General features: G+C 38.3%; 1 protein-coding gene across 2 annotated transcripts in view; it reads left to right on the top strand.

Annotated features, from left to right (window-relative positions):
• Positions 1-18,394, top strand: part of PDLIM3 (PDZ and LIM domain 3) — a 41,722-nt gene extending 23,328 nt beyond the window's left edge. Inside the window, exons 4-8 of one of the 2 annotated variants that reach the window (XM_073341853.1) lie at positions 2,492-2,559; positions 7,710-7,973; positions 13,214-13,344; positions 15,188-15,299; positions 16,251-18,394. In XM_073341853.1, coding sequence (XP_073197954.1) covers positions 2,492-2,559; positions 7,710-7,973; positions 13,214-13,344; positions 15,188-15,299; positions 16,251-16,440 — 765 coding nt within the window. In that variant the 3' untranslated portion in view covers positions 16,441-18,394. Of the gene's footprint in view, positions 1-1,846; positions 2,035-2,491; positions 2,560-7,709; positions 7,974-13,213; positions 13,345-15,187; positions 15,300-16,250 lie in introns of both variants that reach the window. The other variant, XM_073341855.1, reaches the window with a different exon arrangement.
• The last annotated feature ends 5,200 nt before the right edge of the window (positions 18,395-23,594 follow it).

Raw genomic sequence — 23,594 nt, 5'->3', positions numbered from 1 at the left:
GTTTTTTTTTAATTATATTTTACTTCTGCCTTACCTTATGGATTTCCTGTCATTTTAAATATGGTGCTCAGTGTGATCTGATTTTTGAATAGCAAAGATGTTATACTTTCCCTACAGGGTTAATTTTATTATTATATAGCTAAGGGTAGAAATCTAAACAAAACCAGAAAAAGAATCCAATAATCACTATAATATAGATGATCAGAATGTATTAGTAATTGCAATCAAGTTTTAAAGCATGATAATTATGCCAAAATATGAGTCCCTGCCCTTCACACACCTTCATTTAACACCAATTTATATCTCCCAACATTGTGCAATGAGTTAAACTAAAGGTCTTTCAGTGTGAGGACACCTCCAAAACATAAACAATAATGTACTTTTTATTAAAGTATACAACATGAATAATAATATATCATTATTAATTAATATGTGGCCCCAGTCCTGAACTCATTCCATGTACACTGTTGATACATGTAAACTGCTTGAGCCACCTTCCCTCTGTTTCTGACATGAACATAGTCATGAAAATGACTTAGCCCTGTACTGATTAGAAGGTCATCTGTTAGCTATAACAACATAATTAAATATTGTAATTCCTTCTTATTCCTGTTTTGACTTTGAATGCTCTTGGATCTTACTAAATTTCTGGTGTAAAGGAACAACTTTCCTAGTTTTAAATATAATAAACACAAGAGCTGGACTGTTTTGACTGCTGTATGTTTTGTCGTTGACATTTTGTGCACATTATGATTTTCCTAGAAAAGGGAATTTAAGTCTAACTAATTGCAACAATGCAAATATACTTTTGACCATTGTAACATTGTGAAGATGCTATTATGATGTCACATGTCTTCATTTGTCAACAACAATTAAAAATGAGATGAAATGACCATTGTTAGGGTTTTTTAATATTTGCTTATTGTGACCTAAATGTATATGATGGAATTGAATCAATTTCCAATATTGTGAATCAAATACATTACATAAGTTAGAAATGATCCTCAACGACAGTAAAAGATAATATCTAATTACTAATATACTGTTACATTGCATCCCCTTCACAATGTACAGCAACACAAAACTGCAAATGAACTTCTCTGTGGTGATTTACCTATGTGCTGTTCTTGTAGTTTTCTTCAGTTCATTATTTCTTAACTTTCTCTTTTAATAGAACTGCTTTTTCCTGTTTGCATCTTCTGGTAGGCACCCTATGTAGCTATGATTTTTCTTTTTTAAGGGCTAATAGAAGCTCTCACATTGACCTCTTCCCTAGGAATGAAATCAAGTCTATTTCAGTTAAAAATAATTTCAGGAGCTGTGCCTTCACCAATGCTCCCCTGCCAAATTTTTTGGCTTTAAAATCTCATTTCCCTATTTTAAAATGTGTTTCTCTTCCCTATTGCTGTGTAACAAACCCACACAAAAAACAGAGGACAGGGACTAGCTAACAATTAAGGTAAACAAACTGACTATAGACAAAATTCATAAAGCAAACAGTGAAAAAAGAAAAAAAATACTTTTAAAGTGTATATGATTACATGCAACCCTTATACCAATTACAAAATTATTGAAATTTTTATGTATATTTGCAAACATACCACTCATTCTATTTGTCTTCACAAGGCACACAAATAACATTTGAATGTACATGGCTTACACGCACATGAAAGTTTAATGGATAAACAGAATGTCTGTATAACCTATGTGTTTACTTAATCAAGCCTTTAAGTTCCAGTGGAGAAAGAAAGATGAGATTAATAAATTCCAGTGTTGTCAGTTTTGCTTGTTATTAGCTTCAGTGTGCACTGTAGCTTTGTGTATTTTGTCTGCCTATTACGTACAGGAATTCAAGCCTATTGGTACAGCTCATAACAGAAGGGCCCAGCCTTTTGTTGCAGCAGCAAACATTGATGACAAAAGACAGGTAGTGAGTTCCTCCTATAATTCTCCAATTGGGCTGTATTCATCTGGCAATATTCAAGACGCTCTTCAGGGACAACTGAGGGGTCTAATTCCTAGTTCACCTCAAAAGTAAGTATTGGTGTTTACTTACATTACATGGTCTCTTGTGGAAATACCACTCTCTGTTTTGTTGTCCATTCAAAAGTCCAGCTCTTGTTGTTTTATTTTTCTTTTTTGACACTCTAAACTTCTGTCATATTTTTCAAAACTGGTAATAAATGAAGCAATTTCCTTTTAACATCCAGGAGTGAACATTCAGCTATAAAAGTAGCGATAATGCAGATAGTTAAAAATTCCCCTTCACTGGGTTTGGCTGCGATACGACACACCATCCTTCCCTCTTACACTACCTTGTACTCTTCTGTGTTTCTGACTATAACAGCAAGTGTGTTTTAATACCACTAGTATGCAACATAAAAGTAGTTGGTTCTTAACAATTTGTAACTTTTGTATACGCTAATTTTACCCAATAATAAATATTCATCAACTGAGGGAAGTTATTTTAATCCTTTTTTTTTTTTTACAGGATACGAACTACTTTGAACACAAGCATAATATTCGTCCCAAACCTTTCATAGTCTCAGGCCGAAGCAGGTTATAAACTCTAACTGTATGATGTGTTGGATGCATGGGTTTTTTAATGCATACTCACAATTCATATGAAAATGTGATATTAATGCACTCAAAATTATTTTATGCGATTAAAGCTTATTTTAAAGCTTTTAAAAAATAAAATGCATGCTTTGCAGAGCTCAGGCTTCCATTTCCTAAAGGAAGAGGGTCCAGATTCTAAGGTCAGTGACACTGGTGAGAGTCTGGAATAACTCCAGTGAAGGTTCTTCAACTCAGTGCACCTAGTCCACATTTACATCAGTGCAATTGAGATCAGAATCTGATCTTGACAAGTTTATGGAGCTGTGAAATTCTCTAGTCCCACTATACGTATGTATCACTTGTAAACTTGCTAATTAAGAATTTTATCCAACCTGTCATATCAGGATCCTCTGAACCATGTAGATTGTAAAGGCCACACTTAATCACTCTACAGCAGGCTGACCTATTCACAATGCAATCTGCAGAGGAACTAAATAAAAGAAAAATCTGAGCACCACAGAGTTGTAAAACTATCAGAAAGGGAAGAGCTTTTGCACATGAGCTCCATTTTTTAAATCTAACCTCTCTCTCTCTCTCTCTCATAATTGTGCGTTATAATGCCTGAAACAATATTACTTGATCACAACAGAAGGAAAAGTATCCTTCTAGAATCAAAGGCAGCCTCTGTGGCTACATAGGCTAGGAGGCCTCACAGGCTTGAGCAAATTTCTATGGACACTGCCTTCCAGTACAGGGGTTTTGTTACCACCAGTGGCTTCATAGAATCATAGAATATCAGGGTTGGAAGGGACCTCAGGAGGTCATCTAGTCCAACCCCCTGCTCAAAGCAGGACCAATCCCCAATTAAATCATCCCAGCCAGGGCTTTGTCAAGCTTGACCTTAAAAACTTCTAAGGAAGGAGATTCTACCACCTCACTAGGTAACGCATTCCAGTGTTTCACCACCCTCCTAGTGAAGAAGTTTTTCCTAATATCCAACCTTAAACCTCCCCCACTGCAACTTGAGACCATTACTCCTTGTCCTGTCCTCTTCTACCACTGAGAATAGTCTAGAACCATCCTCTCTGGAATCACCTCTCAGGTAGTTGAAAGCAGCTATCAAATCCCCTCTCATTCTTCTCTTCTGCAGACTAAACAATCCCAGTTTCCTCAGCCTCTCCTCATAAGTCATGTGTTCCAGACCCCTAATCATTTTTGTTGCCCTTCGCTGGACTCTCTCCAATTTATCCATATCCTTCTTGTAGTGTGGGACACAGTACTCCAGATGAGGCCTCACCAATGTCGAATAGAGGGGAATGATCACGTCCCTCGATCTGCTCGCTATGCCCCTACTTATACATCCCAAAATGCCATTGGCCTTCTTGGCAACAAGGGCACACTGCTGACTCATATCCAGCTTCTCGTCCACTGTCACCCCTAGGTCCTTTTCCGCAGAACTGCTGCCTAGCCATTCGGTCCCTAGTCTGTAGCTGTTCATTGGGTTCTTCAGTCCTAAGTGCAGGACCCTGCACTTATCCTTATTGAACCTCATCAGATTTCTTTTGGCCCAATCCTCCAATTTGTCTAGGTCCCTCTGTATCCTATCCCTGCCCTCCAGCGTATCAACCACTCCTCCCAGTTTAGTATCATCCGCAAATTTGCTGAGAGTGCAATCCACACCATCCTCCAGATCATTTATGAAGATATTGAACAAAACCGGCCCCAGGACCAACCCCTGGGGCACTCCACTTGCACTCAGTTCTGTACTTTATTTTCAAAGTAAAAAAATATTTGTGTCATAATTCCAGCAACTCAAGTCTGATACAGCAGTCTGAGAAGTCAAAGCAGTTGGCATGAACCTCATTGACATCCTATTCATGATGGCCAGACACAGGCAGATTATCAAATTTTGTGAACTGTCCAGTTAGTGAACCGGTACAATAAAAAAGATTAAGGGTGGTGTTCATCTGTTTTGACAAATGAAGTTTAGTTTTAATTATGTATATTCTTAGTTATTATTTCTACAGCTGTTACACATCTCACAGACACATACAAACGACAAGATCCATACCATGAAAAGTTTAGTGTTTTAGGGATAGGTCATCAGATTATGATCTAGTGCATTGCAAGGCACAGCACATTGTTGCACTGCCCTCTGGGGTGCCCTAGACGGGAGATTTTGGCACAGGGAGTCTCTCTCTCTCTCCCTCAGTCTCCCTACAACTCTTGAGAAGAAGTAAACTGCACTAGGTCTAGATCTGTTGTAGTGTATGCTTCCCAATGTGCCAGCTTAACTGCAGTCTACAGTCCACCCATTCCCTGTCCACTCCACCCCTTCCTACTCACCTGCAGGAAGTGGGGATGCAGTAGCTCTACTCTATGTGGCCTGCTCCTCCCATGCACAAGAACTGCCAGTATAGAGCACAGGCACAGAGGAGTCAGAGTGTACCTTATGCCCCCTTACTTCCTTGTGTTGGCACAAAGGACAGGTCACAATCTACGTGTGACCCCACTATAGCACACCATTATTAAATCTTTGCAGAGAAGTGGCGTGAAACTGTTTTTTGTGACAATGTTTGGACTTGTAGACCATCACAGTGAGAATTTACAAGGTTCAACTATATTAATATCACCTTTTTCTCATTTAGTTGAATGTTTGGACTGTCTATAAGAGGTCATATATTTTTCTATTTATTCTTATAGTAAGCACTCTCATTCTATATAATCTTGAATATTTAGGATTGTTTCATAATGTATGTTCTGAAAATTCATTTTTTAAATCAAGCAATGCTTTGTAAAAGATACTTGTCATTTTCAGTGAACATATTTAAACAAATGACCATTTTTCAGGATTGCAGATGGGAAATTAGATGCAAAAATTAATCTGATAAGAAAGTGATCAGGCTTTGTGGTCTTCATTAGTTAATATTTGTAAAGTGCTTTAACAATGGAAAGTTCTGTATACTTCAAATTGCAAGTATTATTTATTAGCCTCAGATGAATGGTGCTCTGCAATTGCAAAGCAGTCGCAACAGCAGTGGTTGCCAGTTAGTTTTTTACCCTCTGGACTGAACATATACATTAAGCAAATTCTGCTTATTTGGTACCTAAAGTCACGTGTGCCAAAAGAGAAATTTTAATTTATTATGTTGGAAATTCCTAAAGCAACTGTTGCGGATTACAACCCAAAACAGGTTACATTCATATTATCCTTTATTAAATACAGTAATAACACCATCTCAGTTGTAAATCTCTCTTCAGGATATAAGGCCAACTCCTACAGTCCTCTCTCAATAGGATTTCTGCCAAAATAAGGACCAAGTGTGAACTGTAGGATTTGGCCAATAAATGAAATTTTAGGCACAATTATAGACTTCATGCTGACAAAACTAATTAACAGAGGTATGAAATCTTTACACTAACTTAGCATTGCCTCTCCTTGTTGCTGGTAGCAATAGCTATGCTTCTTTTGGCCTTCTCTCAATGTATTCCATTTTTTTAAACTCATCATTAACAAGTCTTGCACTGCCACAGGATCCAAATCTTCTAACGTGTGACCCTGATTTTTCTAAGCACTGACTTGTGTATCTGTGACTGGTCCCTTCTATGGGCTTTTGGCTGGGGCATGCTGGGACAGCATACTTACTTGGGAACTTGCCTGTCTTTTTTGGAATTAATTTTCCTTTGATGGTAAGGAATGTTTCTCTCTTTAAACTTTCAGAATGTGGTCCTGTACAAATTCCACCTAAGAACTAAAGGGAGCATTAATTTTGGGTTATTGTGGTCCCTCTTCCTCTCCATTGCAGAGTTCTGAAATGTGGCTGTCAGGCAGGCACTGCATTGTATCTCCAAACTGAGAGCAATATAAAATTCTCCCTGATTTATTCAGGAGTCAGCCAGAAAATAACCTATCAGTACACAAACATGTAGGTCGAAGGAAGCAGATTGAATCACAATCCTTCCCAAGAGTTTGATTACCACATATATGTGACTGTGCCCGTGATAAGGAAGTGGTCTCAGATGACTGTGGAAGGCCTGGGTTATGCATTGTTCCTGGAAAAATTGCCCCCTCGAAAAAGAAACCCTCTGAGTCAAATTAGGGCTGAACAGGGCCCTAAGTGCTATGGGAAGAATAGTAAAACCAGTGACACTGAAAAGAAACATTTTGATGTAATATTCACTACGTTACTCTGCTAATGATTTTCCAGAAGATTTGCCCATATTAATGTCCAGCGGCTTTACAGCTTTTCTAAAACTGGAGTTGTAGCCAACATCCTATTTTCATTCTAAATCAAAAATAAGGTCAAATTCAAAAGTAACAGTGACCAAGTTTCATTTCATATCATTTGAGAATCTATTCTGTTTTTGTGAAGGGCCATTTTACATTCTGCTTGGAATTGTTATAATTTAGAATGGCAAAAGTATGTCCAGTTATTTTTTAACATTTTTAACTTTTTTTGAAATTTTCAACAAAATATATGGAAAAAATATGTAATAAATTTATTGTTGAAATAACTTTAAAGGTGTAATAAATACTTCAGTGTAGTATTAAGGAAAATCTTAAAAGGTCACGTGTTATTTTATGTTTTCTTTATAGAAAACCCTTTCAAGTGAGAAAATGTAATGTAGCATTTAGGTCACAGACTGGAATGAAGAGTTTGGGTTCTAATTCCTGGCTCTATCATTGACTGTGTGATCTTGGGCAAGTCACTTAACCTCTCAATGCCTCCACTTCCCATTGTGAGGCTGGAATAATGCTTACCTAGTTCAGAGGGATCTGATGAGGCTTCATTAATCCTCTGAAAAAGGCACAATGTTAAAAGTACAAAGTAATATTATTTTCCAAGTACTCTGAGCTTTCAGAAGGTTATGTTTACTGTCAGTGACAGGGAAAAATATATTTATAAACCAGGCTTTCACAGATTCAGAGTTTTTAATTGCTTGGTCTTGGGTTTTGTTTGTAGTTGTTGTTGGGGGGGGGAGGGAATTAAGGAAGTAAAGTTGACTAGATTAAACATACTTTTGCTTTTCTATATTTGATAGATTTCATCTCTTTCTTTACAGTCATGTTAACATCTCTACACTTGTTTATTTTGTCTTTATTTTGGGTATGTGTTGCACACCTTTCTGTAAACTGGCTATTAACACAGTGGAGGCAGTACTCCTTCCGGTATTGATGGTGGCAGTGGACGTAGTACCCCCTCTTCTGTTAGTACTCTCAGTACTATTTGCCCTACTGATTTGAAAGCTGCATCTAAGATGGCCCCTAACATTCCCTTGGAAATGGAACTTCCTGGTGTCAAGATTGTACATGCTCAGTTTAATACACCTCTGCAGATGTACTCAGATGACAATATAATGGAAACACTGCAGGGCCAAGTTTCTACAGCTCTTGGGGAAAATCCCTCAATGAGGTAATCAGAGCCAGCATGTGCACTGAATATATTTGCTAAAGCATTAACATTATCAATTTCCATACTGTTTCTACATTAAATTTTAAAAGGCATCTAAACAGCAACTAAAGATTTTGAAGCTTATATTAAAATACTATTAATTAGGGCTGTCAAGCAATTAAAAAAATTAATTGTGATTAATCATGAGATTAAAAAATTAATCATGATTAATCGCCATTTTAATCACACTGTTCAGCAATATTAGAATACCATTATTTAAATATTTTGGGGATTTTCTATATTTTCAAATATAGGGTCAGGTCTGGGAGCTACAGGGCTTCAACCCCTCTAGGAGCATGGGGCTTGGGGCTTCACCCACTCTTGGGACTCAGGGCTTCAGTCGCTCTCAGGGTTTGGGGTGCAGGGCTCCAGCCCCCCCCTCCTCCACCCAGGAAGCTGCAGGCTGGGGCTGCTCCAGCCCCTGCTCCACCTCCAGAGCTGTAGGCTAGGGCTTCAACCCCACAATGCCTCCTCCTGAGCTGCGGGCTGGGGCTTCAGCCCCTTCTCCCGCGGGTCGATGCCTCCCACCCCGCTCACAGGTATGCAATTAACACGTTAAAAAAAAATGAACACATCAATTTTGCTTTCAGTTAATTGCAGGCATTAATTGCAATTAATAGACAGCTGTACTATTTATGTATTAAAAATCTTTTTCTAATGCAGATTGTTACAGATGTCTGTCAGAACATACAAAAGACAAGTGTTACAGGTCAGACTCATTTTAAAAAGAATCTCTCTATTTGCAGCTGATAACTGTAGCTACTCTTTAAAATGGACTCTTGATCCACTACTGACCAGCGCCTCAATCCTGAAAAGACTTACACACAACAGCTAATTTTAAGCACTAACAAAGTCACACTGAGTTCAATTGGACTATTTAAGTCCTTAAAGCTCAGCACTTGCATAATTCTTTGCAGGACTGGGTCCTATGATACCTAGCCCTATCATCTGAAGAAAGAAAAATTAAAGCAGTCAGTACAAGACATTTTACACTCTGTTGCAGTCCTTCATGCCCAGAAAGTCTTGCAGATATTCTTCAATTTTTTTCACTCTTAACCCCAATCCAAGAAAACTCATTCCAGACCCCTAACCTTTGGCCAAGAAGGACCAGAATACACTCCTTCCTGGGTTCATTAGCAAATCTCTGTACACGTCATAAGCACTCCTCCTCCTATTTGAGTGCAGCACTACTACAATGTTCTTTCATGTCTGGGGAATGGTTAGTTAAGAATTTTATACAGAGTAGTAGTATAGTAAAAACTCTTACAGACAACCAGGGAATGACTCCAGAGTGGTAAAAAGCAGACTTCAAAACTAACTTCCAGTCAAGCTTGTAATATTTCATATGGGAAACAATTAATTGTGTCTCTTTTTCAAGGTACAGCAGCTCTCTCATTAATAATTTGTCATTTACATTGCTTTCTCCTTCATTTTACACTCTAACAACTTACCTTCTTTTTACTGTGTTTTTACTAACAGTATTTTAAGTTAAATCGTTTACAATATATGTAGTATCCACATTTAAACTATTACAAATATTTTCAATCCGAAGGCTCAATCACGGACTTGAATGGGAGTTCAGGTCATTCCACACATTGCAGGATTGGGCCTTTACTAACTACAAAAATCATACTTATCCAAAAGCATATACACCAAGTTCATGATGATCTGATGGAAACAAAATTCCATTCTATAAGAGCTTTGTGGAGTAACAGTGTTGCCCTACTGCAGTGATGAGCAACCTGCAGCCCGCCAGAGTAATCCACTGGCAGGCCGCAAGACAGTGTTTATATTGACCTTCCACAGGCATGCCGTGGTTCGCCATTCCTGACCAATGGGAGTTGCAGGAAGCGGCGCGGGCTGCAGGTTGCCCACCACTGCCCTACTGCCTGGTTATCCATCATCAATAACATTTTTTTAAAAAGCAAACTTGCTTTCTCCCCCTGTGAAATCCTGGATTAAGTCTAAGGATTCAGGTTTAATAGTTGGCAAAGGCATCCCCAGTTTGGGAACTGACCCTGCACAGAGCCCTGAAATGTCTCAACTGTTGGGGGTTACTTTTCCCTATGCGTGAACTTGGAAAAGGTATCTTAAAGTCTAGTGTCTGGTAAGTAATTTGTGTGTGTGGCAAGTAATTCTACAACCATTACTTATGATTTTTCTTGGGAACATGTTAAAAATAAGTAAATCTGGGTAAAAAGTTAAAAATCAACCATTAGTAGGAATAAAAAAAATGCTGATTTTTTTTAAACTTAAATGAAAAGTTTTTCCTGTTACTTGCTGCAGTCTTTGTTCTCCAAAGTAAATTTAATAACAATGCATATGTCTTATCTACAGTATTTTCACCAAGAGTAAAAAGTACTATGCTGAGGAGGAAAGATATTTAGTTTACTATTTTAAAAATAGCTCAGAGAAATCTGGTTGGGGAATCACAGAAATATAGAGCTGGAAAGGACCTCAAGAGGGCATCTACTCCACGCCCCCCCCCCCCCATCCTGAGGAAGGCCAAGTACACCTAGATCATCCCTGACAGATGTTTATTTAACCTGTTCTTAAAAACTACGACACGGATTCTACAACCTCTGTTGGTAACCTATTTCAATACTTAACTATCTTTTAGTCAAAGTTTGTCCTAATATCTAACCTAAATCTTCCTTGCTATAGATTAAGCCCATCAGTGGACATGAAGGTCAATTTATCACAGTCCTCTTTATACCAGCCCTTAACATACTGGAAGACTGTTAACAGGTCCCCCCCTCAGTCTTCTTTTCTCAAGACTAAACATGCCCAGTTATTTTTAACTTTCCTCAAGTCAGGTTTTCTAAACTTTTTATAATTTTTGTTACTCTCCTCTGGATTCTATCCAATTTGTCCACATCTTTCTTCAAGTGTGGCACCCAAAACTAGACACAATACTCCAGTTGAGGCCTCACCAGTGCCAAGCAGAGTAGAATAATTACCTCCTGTGTCTTACATATGACACTCATCTTAATACACTTCAGAATGATACTTGACGTTTTTGCAACTGCATCCCATTATTGATTCATATTCAATCTGTGAGCCCCAGATCCTTTCCTGCAGTACTGCTGCCTAGCCAGTTATTCCCCATTTTGTGTTTGTACATATGATTTTGCCTTTGCCTTTATTGAATTCCAGCTTGTTGATTTCAGATCAACTCTCCAATTTGTCAAGGGCATTTTGAATTCTAATCCCGTCCTTCAAAGTGTTTGCAACCCCACTCAGCTTGGTGTCATCCATAAATTTCATAAGCATACTCTGATTATCAAACATTAACTAGTACCAGACCTGGGACAGACCTCTCCAGCCCCCCACTGAGTATGACCTCCCAGCTTGACCACAAATTAGGATTATAGACATTCATGGCATCCAACATACAAACATAGAACAAAAGATTTTTGACCAGTCACTGAGTCTACTTCTAATCCATTTCATATTCTAAACCTTACTCTCAAACTCCAGACAGATAGACAGACACAAAACCCAATCCAACCCCCTTGCAAGCAATGGGAGTTTTACCATAAGATTGAGAGTAGGAGCAAGCTCATAATGAGAGACTTAAAATTAACATTTATCTCTGTATAAATACAGTAATATGCTTCATTAAAGTATATGATACTGCTTCTACTTAGTTCCCCAATACTCAAAAAGTTGAAACCCCTTTGTCTTCAGCCTAATTTTCACAATGCATCCACAGTGTCTGTTCTTCACCGTACCTGCATATCTTGTTAGTAATAATTCTTAATATAAGACAGCTAATATGAAATATTAGGGATAAAATCCTGTCCCTACTAAAGTCAGTGGGAATTTTGCCATTGACTTTAATGGAGTCTGATTTTCTCCCTGTGTGTTTATTTTGTTAAGGCAGCCACTACAAAAAGTAGTATTGTTTCATATTCTCTGTGTATATATAAAGCCTGCTGCAGTTTCCACGATATGCATCTGAGGAAGTGAGCTGTAGCTCACGAAAGCTTATGCTCTAATAAATTGGTTAGTCTCTAAGGTGCCACAAGTCCTCCTTTTCTTTTTGCGAATACAGACTAACACGGTTGTTACTCTGAAACCTACAAAAAGTAAGCAACACAACAATTTTATTTAATTTAAAAAAACAACAACAGATTTTCCATTTAATAAAGCTTGGCTTTTAAACATTTGCCACTGGAACATTTGTTTCATTGTCTTTTCCTATGAATGTAAGTTAAGTAAATCACAATTACTATTATCTTAACAATTAATATATTAACTAGTGATTGGCTGATGATGCCCTGCAGAAAGTTTGGGTTGTTCAGATTTCTGCAAACCTTTCTTAATAGTGTGAGTGATATCATGTTTTAATACTACACTTGAAGCTATTTGACCTGAAAATGGTATTCTGAAAATTAGGTCAAAGAGCAACTGGTGACTTGGCTGCAGCTGTTTTGAGGGTAAAGACAAGTAAGGGCCCATTTCCAATGCAACTATAGCCAGAAAAGTTACTGTAAAAATAACTTCCCGAGGTGTCATATTTATTCTCTAGCTAGACTTCTACATATAATTTTTTAAATTTATAAATCAAGAGATGACTTTTCTAACTGTCAGTCCCATAAACTCAACCTAGGATCTGAAAATCAAGCTAAGTTCTGACTTTTCAGCATCAGCAGTAATAAAGATTTTGCATTCTAAATGTAACTGAGGCATGAGGCAGAACAGAATAGTAAATAATAAATATTATGAATAATAATAATAATTAGCACTTATATGAAATCCAGGTTACTCTCCCCTGATTGTATTTGCTCTACTGGGCTAATAGTACTAAAACTGGATTTATCAGTAAAGTGCAGAAATCGGACTCAAAGACACAGTCTTTGGATATGTTGATTAATCAGAAGGTGCCCTTTTAAAAGTCACTTTTCTGAGCTTGAATTAAACTTTGATATTTATTTGTAAAATGAGAACTTTGCTTATGAGAATACTGTGCAGCAATAACAGGAATATGTATTTAAATTAAGAAAGATATATCAGAACTTCACCACTGTACAAAGCATGCCAATCTAGTCAGGGGGGAAAGGTCTATTCAATGATTCTGTAAACTGATTTTTATCATAACTTTGTTTATTGAATCATACTCATGTCCAGTAGCTCTACTGCTTTAAAGTTATATTGGTTAACTCTCTTTACCTGCTCATCCCTTGTTCATGTTGCAGTGAACCAGTACCAACCTCTGTACCTCAATCTGATGTGTACAGGATGCTGCATGACAATCCGGAAGGGCCCAGTCAACCACGTCAATCTGGCTCATTTAAGGTGCTCCAGGATTTAGTCTCCGAGGATTCTGGTTAGCAGCAATTTACTGTATATATCTGTTCACAGCACTCTTTATTTTTTACATGTGTTGAAAGGGGAAAACCTGAAAAGAAGATATACAAGGATTAGAGCTATAAAATTCAATTTCACATTTTGCTACTTTACCCCTTTTATTAAATATTTAACATGTGCTATGACAATTAACTAGTCTTAAGACTTCCATTTATCAACCACATTTTTCAGAATCTCTTGTCAGGTTTTTTAAGACTGATAATGTGCAAAAATGTTTTGACTGAATGATAAAAATGTTGCATGAGAAAAGTTTTGGGGTGAGATAAAAATACCACTGAAACAGGAAAAGAAAATTGTCCATCTCTTTCTAAACCAGGAAAAGAAGTGGGAAGAATTTTAAACTCTTTCCTCAATTAAGTTTCTTCTCTCACACACACTTCTAAATAAAAAACAAAATGATGCTAGAAAACTGGTTGAAGAGAATACCGTTTGCACTTGCATTCTCCCATAATTATACTCTATCAAAAATACTATAATTGATGAGTTTTTAACAATAAAGCAGATAGGAAAAGAGCATTATGAAATTCTGACAGTTTTATTATACCTGTACTAAATATAAAAAGCAGAATTTAAACAAAATTAATCTAAATTTAACAGTTTACAAGAAAAGACGTATAATGTCATAATAGATTTTTGTTTAAATTTTGATATGACTTTTTATTCATATTGTGTTATCAATCGTTCAGAATGAATCTGAAGGTTAACTCTATAAACAACAAGTAAGGCTGCGAGTCTTTCATGGGCCCCGGGCCGCCCCCCAGCCCAAAGCAGTGGCAGCAGGGCCCCGGACCACCCAGAGTGGAGGTGGAGATCACGGATTCCGTGACTTTCCGGGACCTCCATGACTTCCCCAGCTGCAGCGGCTGGTGCGGCTGACCCCAGGGCCACGCGAGCAGCTGGTCTGGGCCCAGGGTCCCCAGGCAACTGGTCCTGGGTGCTGTCCTGGAGCAGTGGCCCAGGAACAGCAGCAGTGCCCCAGGCCGCCCCGGCCTAGAACCGCGGCAGCAGGGCCACGGGCTACCCCATGTCCAGAGTCGCAGCAGCAGGGCCCCGGACGCCCCCTGCCCGGAGCAGTGGCAGCGGGGCACCAGGTCACTCCCTGCCCAGAGCGGTGGCAGCGGGGCCTTGGGCTGCCCCTCCCCCCAGGTAAGATTTAGTTAAGGGTATTTTTAGTAAAAGTCACTATTGCCCGTGACCTGTCCATGACTTTTACTAAAAATACCCATGACTAAATCGTAGCCTTAATGACAAGTAATCTTTTCATTAGCTGACTTTAATGCAGAACAACACTCAGGGCCAATCCTACTCCCACTGAAGTTAATAGCAATATTCCCACTAACTTTGATGATGCAAGATTTGGCCCCTCAAAATTAAAAAAAGGTTATTGTAAAGGTCCTTGTATAGAGAAACTCTAACTTTACTTAATGAAAGGAAAAGCTTATAAATAAGATCCTACTTAACTTGCGATATTTCAGAAATTGCAGATTCTGCAATATTAGGCTTCCATCACAATTTTGACAGTAGGGGGCCGCCGCTTTCAGCGCCTGATAGCTGACAACGGAAAATCGCAGAAAAATAATAATGGACTTTATTACCACAAATAATAAGGTCCATTATTACTTTTCCACAGTTTTTCATGGCTTGTCTGGAACTCAGCTGCAATTTTTTGACAATCATCCTGCAATTCAAGCAGGGCCTTCCTTATAAATCAGTATAAAGTAGATACACTCAAGCAAGCATTTAGTTATAGCCAGATGCTTCTGTGTTATACTGTAAATAAATGAGAACATTCTGTTTCTCAGATGGACGTCCCGTTGGTACAAGGAGTGTGAGGGCACCGGTAACAAATATGCCTTCAGGTGCAGGAAGTGTACAAAAAGTGCCATTGTGCGACAAATGTGGGAATGGCATTGTGTAAGTTGTTTTTTCTTAATTTTCATAAAGTTATAGCTATAGCATAAATCTTCAAAAGGGATTACAAAATACAGGCCGATTTTCTACGGAATTTTCTGTTTGTAATTTTAGAGAAATCAAAAAAATTGCAGGTGCATTGAAAAGCTTAAAAAAAATAAACCATCCAAAATCATTAACATAATGTCTTAAACATTTTCAGGACATTCAGCTCACTTTTCAAATATAACTTATTTTTCACTTGCAGAGGCCTGAGTTCAAGCTTCTTGGTACCTCTTGCCACACTCAATCATTAACACAGATACTGAAAAGAGCAGCTGCATAGCCTGTACTGTTTCAGGCTGGGATTCTCAAAGCTGCCTAATGGAGTAAGGTACCCAACTCCCAATTCAATGGTGTCAATAATTTCAAACAGGAATACAGAGAATCCTGAACTCATGTCTTGGAGGCTAAGTCAGAGGAATTGTTTTCTAAACCTTTTTTCACTCCCTTGCTGCTGGGGTACATTATACTGTATGTGATAGTTGAAAGGGGCAGGTTTCAGAGTAGTAGCCGTGTTAGTCTGTATCCGCAAAAAGAAAAGGAGTACTTGTGGCACCTTAGAGACTAACAAATTTATTTGAGCATAAGCTTTCGTGAGCTACAGCTCACTTCATCGGATGATGAAAGAGGCAGTGGTCTTTGAAGTACTGATCTTCCAGTGGAGTACTGAGACTTCCAGATGGCATTTTATATTTACACAGGAAAAGGTCTGCTCAGAATCAACTTCCAGCTTTAGAATATTTTCCTAGCACTTGGAAGAACATGACATAACTCCGCGGGCATTACCAACAAGCCCCCTACAGTAGAGAAACAGTATTTATTTTATATGTCATGTTGCCATGCATTTCTGTTTTATTCTAAATTTATTCTCCTCTACTAATTTAGTTTTCTCTTCTTTATTTTCATAAACAGTGGTACAGTGGTGAAGGCACGTGACAAGTACCGGCACCCAGAATGCTTTGTGTGCTCTGACTGCAATATCAACCTCAAACAAAAGGGCTACTTCTTTGTGGAGGGACAATTATACTGTGAAACTCATGCGCGAGCCCGCATGAGGCCACCAGACGGATATGAAGCAGTTACCATTTATCCGAAGTGCTAGTCCTATGCTAACAGACACACATGCATGCACACAAAAAGACATTAACAACTTAGAGCAGCAATACAACTGACTGAACTTACTGCCTTAATCCAAAGTAGCAGTTTTTAAACATTTTCTTTTGGAGTGGGAGTGATGCAGAAGCCTCATTAGCCAGCAATAGCATATATAACAGTAACATTTTGCAAAGTAATTATCTTTGAATATGCCAGTGTAATTTAATGAAGTATAAGGCAGTAAAGTTTTGTATGACATATTGTACTGGATAAAAATAACTTTAAACAGTTGAGTGCTTATATAGCAAATACAGTACATAGAATTGTGAAATCAATATATTTTTGTTTAGAATTTGTTTCAACATAAACTAAATTTTTGCACAAATATAGTAACGATTAGTCTGATTCCGAGATGGCTTGAGCACCAGCCACTTCTATAACTCAATCCCTCAAAGGTCAGTCCACTAAAAAATCAGGGATTTTACACCTATACTACCAAACTGCAGTTATCCATGTCTGCGTCAGCCATAAAATCATTCAACTATCATTACCCTATGCCACAAAAACAAGCTTTGCTTTCCTTACTTTGATATTTGAGAGTCTATTTATTTACACCTACTGGTGCAACAAATGTAATACAACACTGATATTAATTTTATATAAATAGAACAGCAAGCACAGTGAAGCTTGCTTATAGTGGAGTAGAATGAATGTCCCATATTATTTCAGTGAACGGCTGAGTGCAAACTACAATGAGAGTGTGACTTGCTTCACTTACCATGAAATTCTGATGGAGACATGAAAAGGCAAACACACACACAAATAGCAGAAATGAGCAGGTATGGTCATAATGAAATTAGATTTGGTAACTTTAAACTTTGGCAGCATTTATAATTACTGAGAATTAAAATATGCCACGGAAAGATCCTACACTAAGTACTTGCTGAATGCCAAAGAAAATACTCACAGCTGAGCATTTTCTGAAATTCACTAAGGACCAAATTTTCAAACAGGCATATGTCTAAATATGTATGCACTTTTGCTCATGCCAGTTTTAGTCACACCTATCTTCCAATGTGCATGGCAAGTCTGTATCTTGTGTGCATTTATAGGTATGTGTAGGTACACAACTCTGCACATGTGCATCTGAAGAACTATGTGCCTCCAATAGGTATGTGTACAAGTCCATGCACACTTAGGTGCACACCTATATGAAAAACTGAGCCTTAGTGTTTACAGTAAGTATCAAAACCATAGTAAATTGCTTATGACTGTATTTAAATACAACTTATGCTATAAGAAATTAAAAACTTTCATATCAAGCATACAAACATAGCAGAGACATGAAAAACTGAGTACAGAAAACCCCTAAATATTTTTCCCATTCTACCATAAGATCTCAAAACATGCAGAACACTGAATCAAAATAATATAGTGTGCATGTTTTAAACACATACTAAAACCCCAATAAAGTTGCATCTTGAAATCTGAAACCTAATGCCTGTGTATTTCAACAATTCTCAAGGTTCTTTAATGTACTGCACTTCTACCCCGATACAACGCTGTCCTCGGGAGCCAAAAAATCTTACCGCGTTATAGGTGAAACCGCATTATATCGAACTTGCTTTGACCCACTGGAGCGCGCAGCCCCGCCCTCCCAGAGTGCTGCTTTACTGCGTTATATCCGAATTTGTGTTATATCGGGTCGCGTTATATCGGGGTAAAGGTGTATTTCAAAATTTAAATATGTTTATAAAATTTGTCCATGTCACCACATATTAAATATAACAAGAGTCTGTATATACAAACTATGCACAATATGCCTTTTTAAATAAAGATGCATCTTTAATTAATTTTAAAACACCAAAAATAGTGCTTCCAAAGCACCAGGAAGACTATATGTATTATTACTTATTTCCATTAATGAAATTCTGTAAAGTAAATTTAAATTTTCTTTTGAAAGCGAGAACGCAAGGAATACATATCATTCTGAGAAGCTTTAATGTAATCTAGGTTTTAAAATCATTGTTTGTAATGTTCATTTCTTTATTAATAAAAATTGAAAGTAGAAATAAATCTATATAATCAAGATTTTGTATTTTGCCTTTCTGGTATGAAATGAAAGAAAGTATGTGTAACGGGTTCCCCCCGGGGTGCCACCTGTTATCACTGAGCTCTGTAACCCACCACCCGGGGCTCCCTCTCACACTGTGCTGCTGTGACAAGTTGCAAAGCCCTCCAAGCTTCCACTTTCACCAGCATTCATACAGGTAGGGACATACCCCTCTGCAGTCACATGCAGACTCTCTAACCACCATCCTCTCAGTTTAGGACCCCAGAGCAGTACCGTCCTGCCCTGGTCAAATCTGGCCAGTACATGGGTTTAACACCCGGTCCACCTCTCCCTCAAAGTGAAAAGGACCATGCACACTTGTGGTAACCAAGCTGAGATTTTCCCTGGACACCTTAGTCAAACACACACTGGTTTGGATTAAAAAACAAAATAAATTTATTAACTACAAAACGATAGATTTTAAGTGATAATAAGTGACAGCAAACAGATCAAAGCAGGTTTCAGAGTAACAGCCGTGTTAGTCTGTATTCGCAAAAAGAAAAGGAGTACTTGTGGCACCTTAGAGACTAACCAATTTATTAGAGCATAAGCTTTCGTGAGCTACAGCTCACTTCATCAGATGCATAGCGTGGAAACTGCAGCAGACTTTATATATCTATATAGATATATAAAGTCTGCTGCAGTTTCCACGCTATGCATCTGATGAAGTGAGCTGTAGCTCACGAAAGCTTATGCTCTAATAAATTGGTTAGTGATATATAAAGTCTGCTGCAGTTTCCACGATATGCATCTGATGAAGTGAGCTGTAGCTCACGAAAGCTTATGCTCTAATAAATTGGTTAGTCTCTAAGGTGCCACAAGTACTCCTTTTCTTTTTGCAGATCAAAGCAGATTACCTAGTAAATCAGGGATTGGCAACTTTTGGCACGTGGCCAATCAGGGAAATCCGCTGGCAGGCTGGGACAGTTTGTTTACCTGCAGCGTCCACAGGTTCAGCCGATCGCAGCTGCAGCTGGCCGCAGTTCACTGTTCCAGGCCAATGGGGGCTGCAGGAAGCGGCAGTCAGCATATCCCTCAGCCCACGCCACTTCCCGCAGCCCGCATTGGCCTGGAATGGTGAACCGCGGCCAGTGGGAGCTGTGATCAGCCGAACCTGCAGTCGCTGCAGGTAAACAAACCATCCCAGCCCACCAGTGGATTTCCCTGATGGGCAGTGTGCCAAAGGTTGCCGATCCCTGTAGTAAATAAACAATATCACAAACTGAGCTTAATATTACATACACAGGCTAGAAATTCTGTTTACCTAGGCCCGTCACTTCCCCCCTGTTCAGTCTTTATTCCTCAGGTGTTTCCAGGTGTGTTAATGTAGGGGAGTGGGGTACCCACATGATGTCATTTTCCCCCTTTTATATCTTCTTCCCACTTGCCGAAAAGCTCTTTTGCTGTGACCTGGGTCAAACAGTTCCCATTGTGTAGTGCTATCTCTGAGAGGTTTCTACTGTACACAGTTCCTGGGGTAATCCTTGTGTTTGTGTGCATTTCCTCAATAAGCCATTAACACTGTTTGGCCTCTTTCCTGTTGTACCTGAAAGGCTGCTTGTAGGTGTTTTCAACCTCATAACATATTTCAGTAACAAATACATACCCAAACTTCATAAATTCACATTTGGCGATAGCACATACAATCCAATGAGATATTAATGTCTAGCAGATGAAGACTTTTAGAATACCACCTCACAAGGCATACTTTGCACAAAATATATCCTAATTACATGACAGTGGTGAATATTGGGGTACCAGGGTGCCACAACATGCATGTCCAGTAACTAGGAAATATCAGAAGCATGGCATATGCAGCCGTACAGCAGAGTACATTTACAATTTGTTGAGGCATGGTGGAGATTAAAGTCCCGAGGATTTTATTTGGGGTGCCTGAATATTAGGAAAATCTTTTTAATGATAGTTAAGGCCTGGAAGAGGTTACCTAATGAAGTTGTGAAATCCCTGGAATTGGAGGTTTTTAATAACATGTTAGACAAACACCTGTCAGAAATGGTTTAAGTAAAAAATTTTATTAAAGCTAATGTTAAAAAAAGTATATAATACATAGGTTCAGAAAAAGAATGTCTGTACATCTGGATATAGTGCTTCGATTATCCACAAATACAGAGTTTGTTTTTAAAAGTCATATGATACATAGAGCACATAATCAGCAATAACCCAAATTTAGGTGAATAGATTTAACAATATAGTTTAGATATTAGAAACCAAATACTCGGGTACATTACTCATGAAAAGTTGTACAGAGATTTGGTTGTGGAAAGTTAGACAAACACCTGTCAGAAATGGCCTAGGTATAGTAAATCCTGCCTCGGTATTGGGGGACGGATTATATGATCTTTTGACACCTCCTCCGCTCTACACTTCTATGATTGATTCTATTTTTCTGTGTAATCTGGGGAAAGATTAGCTTTCTAAATCCGCAGGTTTGTACTCTGAGAAAAGAAAGCAAAAAATTTTCATTACAGCCAAAAATCCTCCATCTTTGCGAGGAGAGAGAAAAGTGGGAGGGTGCATTTCAAAGCAGGTCAGCAACTCACTTCTCCTTATCTGCCCAGATATACTTGAGTGTCAAATTGGAAAAACTAACAAGTAAGTACATATGAAGGTTGTCAAGTTGAAAGAAAGTTGAAGCACATGAGTTCATGCCAAACCATTTTGGGGGAGTTCAGTGGCATTGCATCATGACATGATGCTATTTTGAGAGAAGGTCTGAGTCTGCAAGTGACATAAACAAATCTGGCAGGTGATCTTATCTAATTGTATCACCACTCAATGTCAAAGACTTAACAGTAATGTAAACTAGAGGAAACAGGTATGGGAAAGGTTTGAAAGAAGGGTTTCAACTCCAGACTGAATTAAAGACCCTAAATTAGAAGATAGCAGGGAGGGGAAAAAATTGGAGTTCTGTCCTGCAGTCTCTGCCGAACTCCAGTCTGAGGGAACTAAATATAGATATATTTAAAATGTAAGTGGCACTCTCCAGAGCAATCCAAAGGCTACATTCTTTTTTCTCTATGGTGTCAGTGGTTCCTGACATATTTCCCTTATGTCTCACTCAAAAGTGAGAACCTTTATCCACTAGCTTAAGAATGTTGTAGCCAGTAATCATGATACCTTAATGCTACCAACTATGCACAAATACTTTTTTTTAAAGCTAAGAGCCCTGTAGAGCCATAAGTATTTATTTTTGGATGGAGAGTAAGATGCTAAGTATAGATGTTTGTTATCTGGACTCTTCAGATGTCGATCAACAGGTGTAAAAAGTATTCCCCAGCTATGTTACTTTTGCATAAACAGCAAAGCTATTTTGAGGCATATGAACACTTAAAATAAAGCTGCACCTTTCACAATGTACAAACTGCAGATAGTATCTGAAATAAAAGATATAACATGGCTTTGACACTGATTGTCCAAAGACATGTCCCAGTCAGCTGTTTAGGTTTCTTTCAATGATGTTAAAGGGACACCACTTATCTGAAATCTAAAACATTTTAATATAATCTGTTAAAAGACACTACACCTTCTTTCCAGTTTCCTGTTAAATGTTTAGCTTTACATTCACATTTTTCTACTTTAATTTTTTTTCTTTCCCTTGGTAATCTGTGAAAAACAAACAAACAGAATGAGGGTGATGTGAAAAGTGAAAATGACTGTACATAAACTTTTGTCATATCCTTTTTGTTATATATACACACCTTCCCCCACCCTGTGTCTGTCTTGCCTTTTAAACAGTTTCTTACAGGTCTCTGGTCTGCTTTCAAAATTCTTTTTCTGTTAAAAAATGTTTACTCAAGAGCCTGAATTAACCTTTCTTAAAAATCTTGTAAGCAACCCAGCTGCCTACAAGAAACTGATATTAAATAGAGCAGAGTAGGTTCCGGAGAAGTTGATTGAGACAGCAGAAATCAAAGGCAAAAAGTAATGAAAAAAATGTATAATTGTCAACTCTTGTATGCCAACACAGTCAAGCCAAAAAGAAGTTTCTATATTATGACAGAGGGCCATATTGTGGCCTAGCATTCGTGGATGTGCAGCAGAGTAATGCAACATAAAGCAACCCATTACACTCCTGTCTGGTGTGCCCACACTCTGTGTAGTAGCCATAGGAAAGAGCCATTATTCCCTCAACTGTCCATGAGGGAAGAAACTGGCGGAGCCTTGGCTTCATTGCATCAACATGCTGGCCACTGTAGTTGCAACAGCACTCCAGGGGAGTATGATTCATGAAGATCTGGCACAGTGTACTTCCCACTTGGAGCAAGAGGAAACCCTGGAGTTAGACTCACAATCTGCCTTCCAGCCTGCTCCAAGGGCACTGCAACCCTCTCTTCTTTGTTTCAAGCCCAGGGCAAAGCTATAATTCAACCCAAATTGTACTGTATATATATTTCAAGTCCTTTTGACTTTAGGACACTTAAAATAATTAATTACATCTTTTTCAGATTGGCCTCTGGTTTTCAGATATATTTTTAATACAAATGTAAAGGTCTCCTTTTCTTTTTCCTTTTTCTGATACTTCATAATTTTTTTAAAAGTAAACTAAAGTAAACCACAGAAATTTAGTTCTGCATACAGTCAGAAGGAAAATATACACCACTGTACTTCATTAGGAAAATGACGTCCAGCAAAAATCAGATGATTGTTTCTGTGGATGTGAGTTTCCTACAAGATATACAAATGAAATACTGGACAGCAAACATGTAGAGATGGGGTAGCAACAGAGAATGTTTCAGTTTCCATAAAGAACCGTCTTTGCATGTGTATGTGTGTGGGAAGGTGAGAGGAAGATTTAGTTAGTCTGAATATCCTTGAAATCTTTGTAAAACAGAACCACACAGGAGACTACTAAATGATGTATACTTCCCTTGAAATAGGCTTAGTCTCCTTTATTTTTGTCTTAGCTAATAATATCAGAGAGCCCAAGAGCAACTCTAGACCATACCTTGGGAGAGGTTCCCATGCAGGTAACCTCTGCAGGGTAGAAGCAATTTAACATGCACCTCTTTTCAGGGAAAGAAAGCAGA

This window comes from Lepidochelys kempii, chromosome 4 (genome assembly GCF_965140285.1).
Source record: "Lepidochelys kempii isolate rLepKem1 chromosome 4, rLepKem1.hap1, whole genome shotgun sequence".
Taxonomy (NCBI): domain Eukaryota; kingdom Metazoa; phylum Chordata; order Testudines; family Cheloniidae; genus Lepidochelys; species Lepidochelys kempii.
This window is presented reverse-complemented; position numbering and strand designations above follow the sequence as displayed.